The sequence below is a fragment of the Typopeltis vanoorti genome, chromosome 15 (genome assembly GCF_054136105.1).
Source record: "Typopeltis vanoorti isolate ZY-2024b chromosome 15, IOZ_Tvanoo_1.0, whole genome shotgun sequence".
Taxonomy (NCBI): Eukaryota; Metazoa; Arthropoda; class Arachnida; order Uropygi; family Thelyphonidae; genus Typopeltis; species Typopeltis vanoorti.
Window position 1 is genome coordinate 73,419,354 of NC_143563.1, and position 15,902 is coordinate 73,435,255.

At 34.5% G+C, this 15,902-nt stretch overlaps 1 protein-coding gene and 1 non-coding gene across 2 annotated transcripts in view; one reads left to right on the top strand and one right to left on the bottom strand.

The window, feature by feature from the left end:
* Positions 1-14,994, top strand: part of LOC150098884 (proclotting enzyme-like) — a 53,687-nt gene extending 38,693 nt beyond the window's left edge. Inside the window, exons 7-9 of the mRNA XM_090405607.1 lie at positions 567-844; positions 9,069-9,208; positions 14,399-14,994. Of these exons, the coding sequence (XP_090261733.1) occupies positions 567-844; positions 9,069-9,208; positions 14,399-14,557 (577 nt within the window). The 3' untranslated portion in view covers positions 14,558-14,994. The remainder of the gene's footprint in view (positions 1-566; positions 845-9,068; positions 9,209-14,398) is intronic.
* On the bottom strand, positions 5,709-5,901 carry LOC150098885 (U2 spliceosomal RNA). The gene has a single exon (XR_016549565.1). It is a non-coding gene; the product is annotated as a U2 spliceosomal RNA (small nuclear RNA).
* Positions 14,995-15,902: the final 908 nt, after the last annotated feature.

Here is a 15,902-nt window from a genome sequence, read left to right on the forward strand (position 1 = left end):
CTTATTTAGTATAATTTCCTAGTACGAAATTTGAATAAAATTCTTCACCGAACAAGAATCGCTCTCAGCGTAGAGTCAGAATGACAAAGCCTGTTTTGATACTGGATTTGATACTCGTTCGAAGGATTTTTTTTCGAAAAGCTGATTTTTAGAATAACTTGCCTGTTGGTAATTAAATTAATCGTTGACATTGGCCTCAAGTTAATTTAGCTCACAAACCTGTCACTCATAAATCTTTCATGTTAGGGTTGTTGTGACATGTTATCTATTGTGTCCAGTGTGAATGAACAAGATGGGAAATTTTGCTGCTACATCTCGTTAACTGTCACTTTTTCTTCCGCCAGCGCATAAGAGAGTGGGGGGGGGTATTTTCTTCAGGACGATTACTCAGACGTAAATATTGCATGTTATCTTCACTTAAACATTAGTCCTAATGACATATTTATGTCGATTTCTTACTTTTTTAGAGTACTTAGTGAAGCGAATCTGAAATGTCTTCAATGACCGGAGAATAATTCAGATACACACTCATTTTAATTTTTTTTTATTATTTTTTTCCGTTCTAGTTACCGCTCAGAACAATTGACAGTACGCCTGGGTGATCACCACTTATTCCGGACCAACGATGGTGCACAGCCCGTGGAGTACAAAGTGCACGAGGTGAGACCTCATCCCCGATTCTCCAGAAATGGATACTTTAACGACATTGCATTACTGAAGCTCAAAAGAAGCGTCAATTATACCAAATTCATCAGCCCCATATGTCTCCCTCCTAGTTCCCTGAGATCAGTTTCTCTTATGGGTTATATGGGAACAGTTATTGGATGGGGAACATTATATTATGGTAATTATGATTATCTTTCTTTCACTTCTTATTATATATTAAATGTATATAAAAAAAGATATACAGAAAATTAAAAATGTGAAATTCAAACCATGTTTATTATTATTATTATTATTATGCGAATTTCACTCATGGAAAGATCTAAACCTAATGGCATGTTAAGTACAGAATGTGGACTGAGGACTACATAATCCTGGAACTTTACTATACAGACAGCTTCTGCTGCTTAAAAGGGAAATTAAGAATAGAAGTACAATGGCATAGAAGCTGTAGAATTGAATTATGATGATTTTGTAGGTCTGATGAAATACAAATATACACTCATGAACCAAAACATTATGACCATCCAGCCTGTTACCGGCCAACCACACTGTACAGTTGGATGCAAACAGGCCGGTAGTGGTTGCATGGGGAGATTGTTCTCATGGACTTCAGTGAGTCCTCTCATTCCCATTGAACACACCTTGACTGCTAATTCTTACTTGGGATGGTTACTAGGTATTGTCCATCATGGCCACAATGCGGTCCAATAGATTTGGACTCTTTAAACAAAAGCTAACGCCCCGTGTCACAAGGCTTGCACTGTGTAAGAGTGGTTAGAAGAGCATATTCAAGCATTCCATGTGCTCCCCTGGCCACCTAATTCTCCCGATTGAAATCGCATCGAACATTAGTGGATCATGTAGAAGGCAACATTTGCTAGTAGATGCTAATACCTGGCTCGGTTGCTGACCTCCAGGACATCGTTCTGTCTGTTTGTTCTGATATGATGTGTGTTATCAGTTAATAACACACATCATACATGTGTGTGTTATTAACTGATCTTTCCTCTGAAGTTTGACATTTAAATCATTCAAATGTTCTGTAATATCAACTAAGAATGCCAGATCTTGTACCCATGTCTGATCATTAAGAAATGCAACATCATGATTTTTCATTTCTAGGAACAATTTGATCTCCTCTAAAAGTAAAAAAAAAAACTTTTAGAATTTTATGACAAGATAACCAATGAATCTCCGTGTAATAAGGTAGCCCTTCAAATTCACTCTCCAAGTCATTTAGAAATTGTGCATAGTGGCGGTGATTGAGGCCTCTGGATCGGATGAAGTTCACGATATTTGTCACAGGCTTGAGTACGCTGCTCATTTCCAAAACTTTGGAGCACAGAACCTGTTGATGAATAATGCAGTGGAAAGATTGCAGTTTTGGAATGTCTGGATACATTTCCTTTAACTTGGCTGCAAGTCTTGACACAAAACCTTTATTTTTGCCTGTCATTGCTGGAGCACCATCGGTTGTCACTGCTACGAGCCTGTTCAGAGGAAGTTGGTATTTTACCAAAATGCCCCACACGGCGTCAAGAATGGCTTCCTCTGTAGTGCTTCCATGGATGGGAATCATTTCCAAGAACTCTTTAGTAATATTCATATTGTCGTCGCAAGCCCGAAGAAACAAAGCAACTTGAGCCAAGTCGTGAATATCGAAACTTTCGTCAAGTGCAATTGAAAAGCACTGTACGTTTGCGGATATTTCTTGCAACTGGTCACGCAGATTATCTGCCATTTCGGTTATTCTTTCCATCACAGTATTTCTGGACAAAAAAATATCGCGAAATGCTTGCACATTTTTGGGACATACGTTTTCAGCTGCTTTTATCATACACTCCTTAAACAAGGAACCGTCACTAAAAGGTTTGAATGTTTCGCCAATAAATAGCTGATTTCATAACTGGCTCTCACTGCTGATTCATTATCTTTCATAATTTTTGAAAATACTTGTTGTTGACTTTGAACTGAATTCTTCATACTTCTTAATTTTTCTTCTCCCAGTTTACCCTCAAAGCGTGAATATTGTTCTTTGTGAATTTTATCGTAGTGCCTTTTTATATTATATTCTTTGGCGACACTAATTGTTTCGTTACAAATAATGCACACAATTTTGTCCTTTATTTCAGTGCAGAAGTAATTTATTTCCCATTTTTCTTGAAATTTTCTCCTCTCATCAGCAAGTTTTCTTTTTCTTGTTGGCTTGGGAAGCGACATTGCCTCGGTGAATAAATATATTATTAATATTATTAACAGTTTTTATAAAAACGTTTGAACAAAAACGCACAAAACTGTAGACCAGTGCACGATACTATTGCAAATAAAAATTAATAGTAAAAGGGATTCTCTCTCACTGCTAGGTTGTCGTTGAATCGTGTTCGTCTCACTGACTTCAAAGATCACTAATTGTAGCAGGCAATTATAAACTCATAGCTAGATTCCCATGAATGCATATGCTGCGCGTCACGTGAACAGCTGGTAGCCAATAGAATTCAACTTTTTCAGTACGCTACCAGCAGCGTGCTATAAATGAACAATGAAAGCATAAATATAGTTTATGATTGATTAGGATCGGATCTAACATCGAAATTGAGATATAAATTTTTATTACTGCAATTATATTATAGCAGGTCGTTGCATCCATATTTTAATTATAAATGTCGTATGAAAACGAATAAATCGATACCGTATTTACTCGAACTTTTCCCCCCCAAAATTAAAGCTAAAAAATCATGGTGCGAGATATATGCGGGGATTTTTAGAAACTAAAGTTTTCAGGAAAAAACTGAAAATGGGGATGACTTACCAAGAATCTCCTCTTCGTTATAGCTACTTCCGGACACGAGAGCTGTTTTCTTGTGTGCATTGTCAAAGTCATCTATCCAAATAGCGTCATCTTCTTTCCCATTATTTAGATACGTAATGAACACCCTTCACGAATGTCTGAGAAGTGAAAGCAGAACGTGAAATAGATAGCAATAGTAGGCCAATAGAGATAGAACAGCTATGAAGATGTGGATATGATTGGTGCAATATTAACAAAAGATTGCGTTACCAAAACACGAAGTCAAGCGACATTTTTGAGCTGAAACGCTAATTCTGTTCAACCAAATTTCATAATATCTGAAACTGTCTTAACAACATTCACTCTATATGTCTCGTTTTAACATATTTACAAATTTTATTGCAGCTTTGTGTTTGAATTAGTGGGGCACTCACACACATCTAACTAAAAACAATAGATTTTAGTTAGATACTGTGTTTGACAGTGTAACATGTGGTTTTGCTTAAGTCTAAACAGCATGGTTAATGTGGGAGGGGACAAATGATTCATTAGTTAGTGCCGTTTTTAAGGTGTCTCTAATCGCAGGTTGGGGAAGGCCTGTTGTTTACCGCGGGGAGCAAGTTATTGTCCCGATGTGAAAGTGGTTAAACTTTATTTTCGTGTGCGATGTACAGTACATGCAAAACTTTTTACTTTCTTTTTTCATAAAGTAAAATCACGGCACAGGGGTGTGAGTCATATGTGAGGACGAGTTATATTCAAGTAAATACGGTATTTCTGTTTAATTATAAAAAGCAACCATCCTTTTTTTGAAAATCTTTCCTTGAGGCAGCAGGGACGCACGCGGCCTGCCAGTTTGACATCCCCTGCTATAGAAGGTTATTTTCATTCCATTTCTTTCTATTTACACTAAATACTCGAATTATTCTATTTTCAACTAAATACAGAATATTTTGCTATTTTTAATTTTTAACTAAATTTTTTTATTTCTATTTCTAAATATTTCTATTTCTATTATTAACTAAATATTGACTCGTTCTAGTATGTTTTTAATGCTACAGGAAAACTTAGTTTAGGTTTGCATTTTCGCAGTAAGGTGGTTGCCGTGAGGGGAAGTATATGTTTTCTTAGGATCGCTGAAAAGAGCCCCCTTGAAAATCTGTTTTAAAATCGGCTCGTTTTCTTCATTCAGCGTTCGTATTATCATCTGGAACCACATTAGTAATAAACTAGGATAAAAAAAAACTAATAAAATCATTATGTCGAACAGGAAAATTAGTTTCATTACGTCATGTGAAAATACCTATTGCTTTAAAATTTGATGATTGTCTAGTTTTTCCTTTTAAGTCTCTAAACGTAGTGCTTCATTCGAATGCACAGCACAGTGATCAAGTCTGCTCATAAATGTACACAGAAATAAGAACTTATTTCCTCACGATTCAGCATTACACGTCATAAAGAATTCGAGCATCGAAACTGACTTTGTTCTTATAGCCGGTCACGTGTCACTGCATTGCTTCAGTCGTTCGTAATGGTATTGTAATCGGTGTGCTGATAGCGTGCCTCGCGTCACATTTCGCCATGTAATAATAATAATAATAAAAAACGTGGTAATTAAGTATATATAAAAATAAGTAAGTTCATTCAGAATGCGTAAATTTATACAAACAATTGTTGATAATAAACTATCTGTTGTGTTTTACTAGTTTTGTCATTTTTCTTCAATCCCATACATGTAGTGCATAGATGGCGAACCTATGGCACGCGTGCCAGAGGTGGCATGTCCGAGAATTTTGCTGGCACGTCAACAATTTACAGGTGATATCCTTTTATCACCTGCAATAAAGGTCGAAACCGGTCTGGGTAGTGGCCCTTCCCATTATGATTTGCATTATGAGATACATACTAAGGCAAGTGATATGAAGTGATTAGTCTTTATATACAAGTAGCTCAGACATGAATATATTTCACGCGCAAAACTTTGTTTAGCTTACTTGGGAAAAGGATATTAAAACCAGGTATAAAATTCCTTTTTATCTTTAATAATTTATAAAAATAATTATTAAAGTATATAAATAATTTTATACTTGATAAAAATAATTTATTTATTTTTATCAAGTATAAAATTTCTTTTTATCTTTAACACACACACACACACACACACACACACACATAAACTTTTTGTTAGAAAAAATTTGTTTCAATAGCTATATATATTTGCTGGGAGATACTCAATAGTTATATTCTCTACTCGATCGAGGCAGCTGATCCTAGAGTTAGTGCAACACCATGGCAACTAGTAGCAAAGGTGGAGTAATCTACACGCACTTCGGTGCCATCCAAAAAATCAGTTTAATATCTCAGTGGCCAATGAGGCCTGTATCAGATAATAAACTTATAAGAATAAGGCACTTTTCGCTTCTCGGTGTTTTGGGGAATGAAAGTGTGGTATCTGTTCTCATCAGCTTGATATTTGATACGGTGACAAGATATTAAAGTGATCTTTACAAGGCGGCGAAGTGGGACTTACTTCATCTTTACCGCGAGTTGCCTGGCATTGCAAAAACCTCAATCCCTTAGGGGTATCGCTTCTCGGCCTTTAGGCCTCGTTCAGCCCACTGTTCACAAAGTGAATCATTCATAAATTGAAACTATAATTTATTGAAATGAGATTGCCTCCTTCAGTATACGAAAACTGATCTCTACAAGTCAATAATTTTGCAATTTTTATATAAAAAAAATTATGATTATTTTATAATTATTTTACACGAAGAATGATTCTAAACAACATATGACAACAAGTTTTTAATGGATTACACATTACAGTGACCCTCATTTGATTCGATGCATCAAATCACTTCCATTATTTCCTCAATGATAAATTATTTTCAATTTTTTTTTTTTTTTTTTAACTGAGGAAGACGTCGAATTGGCTCTGCGTTTAGGTGATATCTTTGAATTTATTGTTTAAATACTAATATTAGTAAAACTCACTTTTCAGTGATCTTTATATTTTAGTTCGCGGTGGGCCAAAACGTAAACAAAGTGTTTTGTGATCTCTACCCGCAATGCCATATAATAGAAAACAAAAGACTGTCCCGAACGCTGCCGACATGCTGCGTTTCATTGCTTCGTCTTTTGCTAGTTTATGCTTTTGATTACTGTGTTTTGTTGATTTTGAAATGTTCGTTAATTTGAATCTTCATAGGTAGAGGAAACGTAAAATAATAGCTTCCTGCGTGTATACCGTAGTCTCCCCTTATCCGCGATCAACCGCTGTCAGAAAATATTAAATCAAAAATCCAGAAATAAACAATCTATAATTACATCGGCAAATATTTCAAAGCCGAATGTTTGTAGAAACTATTTAAGTCACGTAAGTTCACCTGAGAGCTTACGAGAATACAACCCTCGGTATTCTCGAGTTGCCCTTGCTTGCACTACCTACTTGACTAAGTAGCTAAAGGCAACTCGAGGATGCCAAGGATTGTATTCTCGTAAGCTGTCAGGTCAACTTACGTAACTTTCATAGTTCGTACAAAAACTCGGCTTTGAAATAATGTTGGATCTAATATGCACTTTGCCTGTGTAATTTTTTGTTGCCGAAGTATGGCTATTTCTTTTAATAATAGGCAATTCGGCTGATCCCAGAGGTAGTCCAACAGAGGGCAACTCGTTGCAAAGGTGGAGAAAGATACACGCTTCTTGCCTTTCAGAAATCAGGAATTAATAAATAATAACAATTAAGGTATGCTGAAGGTGCTAAGATTCCACTCCTATTCAGATAACTTTTATTGTAGTATGTTTTTTAATTGTAGTTATAAAATATAACTAACAAATATTTTATTGTTAGTTATATTCTCGTAAGCTGTCAGGTCAACTTACGTAACTTTCATACTTTCTACAAAAATTCGGCTTTGAAATAATGTTGGATCTAATATCCACTTTGCCTGTGTAATTTTACATTGCCGAAATGTGGCTGTTTCTTTTAATAATAGACAATTCGGCTGATCCCAGAGGTAGTCCAACACAGGGCAACTCGTTGCAAAGGTGGAGAAAGATACGCGACTCCTGCCTTTCAGGAATTAAGAGCCGTTCTGAATAGTTCTCGGTTATCAGATCGACTGTTGCAGTATCGCCGCGCTTGCGTTCAAATAATCCTTATTTTACTTGATAATGACTTCAAAGCGCAAGAGTAGTGATGTTGGCAATTCGGATATGCCAAAGAGAAGCCGTAAAATGTTTCCTTTTAACTGAAAAATGTGAAAGTTCTCGACTTTATAAAATAATAAATAAATAATCAAGGTATGCTGAGGTTGCTAAGATTCCACTCATTCAGATAACTTTTATTGTAGTAATATGTTGTTATAAATTGTTCGATTTTATTGTTAATTTTTACCATGTCTAATTTATAAATTAAATCATAGGTGTGTATGTAGAGGAAAAACACACACACATATATATATATATATATATATATATATATGTATATGTATGTGTAGAGGAAAAACATGTGTATATATTATGCTGTAGAATTAAATCATAGGTGTGTATGTAGAGGAAGCTGTATATGTTTAGGATTCGGAGCGTATCCCCCGCAGATAAGGGGTGGGACTGCTGTGCGTGTTTGGGTAAGAGAGGCCTGTATAGAGCTTGTGTGAAATGTGGATCAAGCTCCAATCACCATTTCAACTACTGAAAACTACTTGTAATAGCAAAGTAATTCGTACTATTCTTTCATTTAATCATAAAATAGAGTTTTTAAAAAAACTCTACTGAACTTGACCTTTGGAAAGACCGGGTTCGAATCCAATAAAGCTTTGCATTCGTCACATATATATCTAATAACAAGACTATAGAAATAATGGTGTTTCTCATATTTGTCTATTTTTATTAAATAGGTTGGAAAATGTTCTGAAATGTTTTCATATTTGTTTTAGAAATATTATTTTAAATAATATTTCTTAAAGATATTTTAAAGTTCATTTAATATTTCTTCAAATATAAAATAACTGGTACCAATGATTAACATGTTTTAAAACAATATATAAATTCCGCTTAGTCTGCGATGGTGATGTGCAATTTTGGCAAAATCGCTGAGACTTTTATAAGGGAAATAAAATAAAATAAAAATGAATCGTAAATTCAAACTTTATTGTAAAAAAAAAAAAAAGTACCGTAATTCCTCAATTTAGTAATTCATTCGAAAAACGTACTAAATTAATAATATTAAAATGTACTAAAACAATCTCTCAGACAGAATAGAAAAAGAATCAAATTATATCCATGGCTAATGTGACTAGCTATCCATTTTTATATATATTTACACAAAAAATAATCGTGTACAAGAGTAATACAGGTAATAAAATCTTTTCAGCATAACTTTGTTTTGATAAATAGCTATTTCTTAAAAATATAATTCGTGTTTTCTTTAAATTTGATTACATCCAATCTTTGCACGTTTCGAATTTTTCTGAAACTCTCGGAATCTCTTACTACACCTTTACATTACTTATTGAACAAATGTATTTTTTAATAAGTGTATTTAGGCTATATTTTCACTAAATAAATCTAAACATCTGGATTTTTTTTCTTTCTTTATTTATTTATGTAGGCGGACCAGGAAGTGGTTCTCTCCAGCAAGTAACCATGCCAATTTGGGATAACAAAGACTGTGACAGACGCTATTTTCAACCAATATCTCAAGGTTTTCTTTGTGCGGGATTTTTTGAAGGGGGACGAGACGCATGCCAGGTAGCTTATTCAAATTGCCCAGACAGTGGATTAAATTAATACTCAATTGTTAAATTATTTGTTTATGAGATATATATATATTTTTTGACAAAAATTGTTGAATGCAAATTATATGAAATTCCCTTCTGATATCTTCATTTCGAATATGACTCTGCCATCGATGCTATCTGTTCAGGCGCCTAATTTTTATCAGAACGCTCATGTCTGTCCTCCTCCACCCTCTCCTCTTAAGCAGTATACACAATATCTAATGAACGAGTAGATTTATCAAATTTTATCTTTGAACATTCGTTTTTTTTTTTCTTTTGCTATATATGGGGAAAGAATCTGCTAAAACTATGCATTGATTTATGCATAAATCCCAATTTAAAAAAAAAAAATCGTCCAGATATCTTTCTTCAATATAATAAGTTTTGATATAATGCTTTCAAATTATTATAATTATATAATGTTCTAAAAAGATGAGTGGTTCGATAGTAACGCCTCCTATGTTTTTCTTAGAAAATATAATTTCTTTAATAATGCCTTTCATATGTATTAATCCAATGTTACAATGTGAGGTTGTAACATTGGATTAATACATATGAAATATGTTTTAATCCAATATAAATCTGGAGTCTAAATATCGTCTCCATACACATTTTTCAGACGCGTATAAATTTCCATCGGACTCACATCTTCCGAAATAAGGAATTCAATCGCCACTCTCTGATTCGTACGTGCATCTATAACAGCTGCCAGTTTTGAATCACTCGTATGCTGCGCTCATGTGACCGATTGCAGCGCCACTCAGTGTGTGAAATTACCCAGTTATCCAGTCTGATGTGCAAAGCTTTCTTCCACGCTGGGCTCGAAAAAAAGAATAAAAAAAAAATAATAATAAGGAAGAGGGGAATTACCCTCATAACATCCCTTATAGAGATACATGTATAGGAAAAACACATCCGTAGAGTTCAGCCCACCAGAGAAATGAATGAACACCCCTTCTCTATTACAACTCTCAACCTCACATCTGCACACAAATAAATGGATACAATGTAACACTTGGATGGACTGATCCCTCAACTACGGCCCGAATTTGGAACCATCCAACTAGAGGAATGTACTGCGAGGACGTCGTTTTGCGAATAAACGAACTGCAGAAACAAGCTGTACGTGAAGAACTTCGACTGCGGTGATGACTTTTGCAGGACCGGCATAACGACTTCTCACTTAACAGTGACAAAAGTGTAAAAATGATGGAAACTTTGATGAAGTTTGACAGAATTGTGTTCAACGTTAAAGGATTAAACCTTGTTAAATTATATTTTCTTGAAAAAAAAAATAGGATGCATTACTTTCGTATCCCCCCACAAAATGTCAATGCATTTTACTTACTCATACATGCAAAACATATGCAATCATTTTAAAATAAAAGAGAGCCAGCACTACTCGTCATCATCAGGTGAATCCTTCTGTAGCTGGAATGTAAATCTAAAGAAAACTCGAGTAATGTTGAATAGCTATGCACAGCCAGAACTAATAAAACTTAATAATGATGAAATTGAACAAGCAGATCATTACATGTACTTAGGACAACGGATATCAATGGAGTAAAATATCATGGATAGTTGTCTTGGGTAGAAAGCATTTGGACAATTACAGTCAATATTCAAAAACTAGTTACCATTATGCCTGAAAACAAAAGATTTTAACCAATGTATTCTTCCTATATTGACATATGGCTGTGAAACATTAACCCTAAATGCAAAGGAAATTCAAAAATTAAAAAGAACACAATTTAATATGAAATGAAGCGCAATATGTTTGTCATTACAAGATTGGATCACAAAAAGGAATGTGTAGATAAGAAATCAAATCAAAGTCTCTCACATCATAGAAAGAGTGAAACATCTGAAGTGGCAATGGGCTGGGTATATTGCTCGAAGACAAGATCAACGATGGACAGAAGATAAGCTTGGAGCATATTTTATTTATCGTTTTATTTTAGTTTTCATCTTAATATCCGGACATTTTAATTTATATAAATTGATAAAATATAGTGCCAAATTAAAGTGAAACCAAATGAAAAGTCTGTTTTTTTTTTCATTTAGCCAAAAATATTTGCGAATTATTGCCAAGATTAAGCGAAATTAAGCCCAGATATATATTTCTGTATGTGTGTGTTTGTGTCTGTATGGCCATTTCGTTAATCTGATTTTCATAATTTTGTGTGTATACTCATAGCACTGCTAGGAAAAAACGCATAGTTTGGAATGAAAGTAGTATACAAAATTATCTGAAAAAATTCGACATGATTTTTTAATCTGTAATACGAAACTCGTTCAAGTTATCGCAATGATTTTCTATGCTTCATTTATAAAAAATTAAAATTAGCAGGCCTGATATATTACAATATTGAAGTACATATTATTATTATTATTATTACTACAATTTTCTCCCGAAAACTCGGGCTTTTCGTCCCATAAACCCAAGAAAATAGACCCCACACTATTTCAGACAATAACATCCTATTAGAGTTAGGTACGAAGAGATGGCAGCACTGGTTTGCCAGTTCTCTTCATTAGTGCCGCTTATAATTAGTTATAGTCTTGGGCCATATGTCTGATTAGCTTCCGGTGGAGATCGAACTGCCCACACAGTATCCAGAAACTAGATGAGGCTAAAAGGCCTTGCTTACTCCCTAAGGGAATAAAAGGTGTTAGCGATTTATTATTATTATTATCCAGATATCCCCATGGAATCCAAAACTCATCATGGGAGGCCACGAGTGCTTTTGATATTGGAAATGCTGCAAAGATGGGCTTGCCTATATTCACAGTCAAGAAGCCCATCAGTGAAAAGTACTCCATCTAGCATATTACTATTGTTACATGATTATTGAAAGTAACTGTGAACATACTGTTTACATCTTCCAATAAAGAACATAAGGATGTGTAATTTGTATATTGTATTTTTTTTTTAATGGCTAAGCAATTGCTACTGTTCAGGAATATTGGCGACAATTTCCATGACGAATAATTCGCTACTTGTAGTTTTATCACCACATTTTATTTCCCAGTGAGACACAGTTTACTTGTAATGAAGTCAACAAGAGAACAACAATAGAAACAAGTCCATTTATGGGTTTGTGACAATCCATACGGAACAACGAATTGTAATTTCCAACAACTGTTCTGTGCAAACGTTGGTAGCGAGCCAGATGTTTGGACTCTACCCCTTTCTACAAAGTCTAGCAATTTTTGCAAAATTAATTGCAAGTCGTTTTAGAGAATTTTCCTCTTTGAACACCATTACACATATACTGCTTGCAAGATAGAATCCCTGCATTTCACTAAGAATATAACGCAGTCCCCTTCAAGAGTTTCTTGACGTTTTATCGACCTCTTCTATTTTACTATGACGTAATTATAATAGGACAAGCGAAAAAGACGCTTATGTGAGTTTTTAGATTGTTTGTTTCCTAATTACAGTGTTTATTGTATGTATAATATAGTATATATTATTATTATATTACTATTACTACTACTATTACTATCACTAGTAATATCAGTGGTATTACTACCAGTCCTGCTCAACTCTTCAACATAGAGAAGTTTAGTTCGTGAATGAATAACGATTGAATTATAATATGTATGTTGATGAATTTTAGAACATTAACGCTCACTTGTATGCCGATGGCAAAAATGAGACTGGGATCGAATACGTGTAAGTATTAGTAAATAAGCAACCGTGCACGTGTTGCCATCTCGTTCCCGCCGCGCCGGCCGGGCGGGAACCACGCATCCGTTTATTCGTAATAAGACCGGGTGATTATAGTTATAACTATAATCACCCGGTCTTATTCATGTCACTGTTCCTACGATTGACTCTTAATTGCGTTGTCATTCAGGATGGAGGTAGTCCAAGTTAACCGAATTAAATATTACCCGTACAATGATGCCTTATATTTTTCTATCGACCTCTGAGCCCGAATCGATCCCTAACAATGTTATATCGACCCCCCCTGGGGGTCGATATCGACCACTTTGGCGACCATTGCCCTAAACTGTTGTCATTTCTGCAGCTTGTAGAATGGACCACCACAATTTTCATGTACAGGATTATATGAAAAACAGTGGTGAATGCAAGATAAGCAGCACAATAGATGAATGAACTAATTCAAAGGAATTTTCAAGAATACTAGTTCTGGATATGCGTTAATGACGTTGAAAATCTTCGCATGGTTACATTTTCCATATACGAACGAGATTTACTTTGGCTCCCAGCGGACGGTGATCATTATGGACATTTAATTAATCGTTTCAGTTTGATTCACTACTTCTTTTTTTACCTGATCAGAAAATCAGAATTGCTTCAGAAATAAACTCTTGAAATATTGATTATGGTGCCAGTAGCCCTATGGACATAACATATGCACCCATAGCACTAAGCCACGAAAAGAAAGGCCGTGTAAGTTTGATTCTAGTCGCCAACTGTACAGACTTTTTCTAGGCCTTTCTTCGATCATTTCCGAGTTTGTCCATCTCTGGGACGGGCAAGTAGAGTTTTCTCCTGGAAACTCAGATTGTTTTATCTCCGTATCTCAAAAAATCGACTGTAGAACTCGAACAATGTATGAGTGTTAAGGCTTAGGGCGATGAAATGGCAGTTGTCTTTTGTGCTCTCCCTTCCCTAAAAAACTTCGATTCATTCACAGCTTGGGTTTACTAGTGAAAGCTTGAAGGAGACGGGCTGCAATCTGTCTTCAAAAAGTTAGTGCTAAAGGATCTCTGCCAACTCCCTTTGAGGAATAAACGGTATTAGAGTCACTGGATATCAATCATCATGTGCATGAGTTTGAAATCATAATTATTAAGAAACTTTTTTAAACTGAGTAATTTGGTAAAAAAAACTATAACTAATTCATATAAAAGTAAAATTTTTTCCTTATATTATACCCAGTACTTTTCGAAATTGTTTTAAAGATTTGATTCTGTCCGCATTAGTCTTCTGACTATTTTTTTTTTTTAATTTTTTGAATATATATATACATAAAAAAAAAAAAAAAAAAAATATATATATATATATATATATATATATATATATATATATATATAGAGAGAGAGAGAGAGAGAGAGAGAGAGAGAGAGAGAGAGAGTATTGATTCAAAGATGGAATTATGTGATATTGTTGTTTATTTTCATTTAGGGCGATTCTGGAAGTCCTTTGATGGTTCCAGATAATACACGACATTGGATGGTGGCCGGTGTTGTGTCATTCGGAAGCAAATGTGCTCAACCAGGATATCCAGGTGTATATACGCGAGTAACAGAGTATCTAAACTGGATTGATGAAAATATGGAATAAAATATTAACCGAGAGAAGCGTAATTGGTGATATAAAAAAATTTCGGCTTTCCATCCAACGTAATAGCACATCAGAAGATTCATAACAAAGCTTTGTTATAAATGTGCAAATAATGTGTAGGTATTGGAAGGCCATCTAACGACGTTTTTTGCAAAGAGATCAAAAAGCATTAACAAGAGTCAGGGAAAATGAATTTCCGTGCTTTGAAATCTATGTCATATAATGTTGCACAAGGTTTATTAACTATAGATTATGCTGCATATCATTTGATTAAGATAGTTTTTTACTTTTTTTTTCGAATGACAACTAACATTTTATTTCTGCTTCCTAACTCGGTCATTTGCAACCTAGAAATGATAAAATAATAAATATATAAACATGACAAAATAGCACACATGCAACTTTATATACAGTTCGAATGGCAACTCTTATTTTGCCGCCGGAAGAATATATAAATTTCTCGAGGATGTTGGGGTAGCCCTGCTAGTCACATATTACTGCAGTTGATAGAAATTGCTTAAATACTCAGGTACAGTAAGTGATTCGTTCTGTATAACGTTGTTTTGGAATAATGTATAAATGGCGTCAGATGAATAGGATGCACTTGAGTAATATCTGTCACTTCATATGATCAAGAAAGAATTCGATCTGTTTTGTTCACGTTTATGCATATTTTGAAACAGTACCAGGAAATGGTATACTGGTTGATAGGAAGATTTTTGTTTTTATTATTATTGTAAAATTGCTCTTTAAAACATGCATTTGGTAAAATCTACAACATTGAATCTCTGAATGATTTCTAAAACCACAGTCAGAAATTTACCAAAAATGCTTTATATTAATATGTTAACACTTTATATTTATGTATACATTTATGTAATTCAGGATGCTTTTAGTAAAAATGTTTAGAACTATCATCCACAAGGTAGATTTCCTAAAGATTATACACATGGATGGTAGGGTATGTGTAGTGGAGTAGTGTGCCCTTCCTACGATGAGTCCTTGGAGGTGTCATGTAATAATAATTTGTTCAGTCTCATTGACCAAGACAGCCAGATCGACCCATTGGAAACTTTATATGCAGATTTATAATGACGACTGGAACTCAAAATTTAATCATGGCGTAGTTGCATAGTGGAAGGACCTGTAATACAAAGTGCTCAATAGGGAAGAGCCAAGGGCTGCTGCTTTTGGAGACTATATGACAAAGAAAAGTATTGCACGAACGTTGCTGTAATAAATTTGTTTCCATTATGTTTCACATCTTTGCGTTCCATGGAAGAATGAAATCTGGGTTACAAATAAAGTAGCGACAAAAAGTGTAAAAATTTTCTTTTTTATTTGT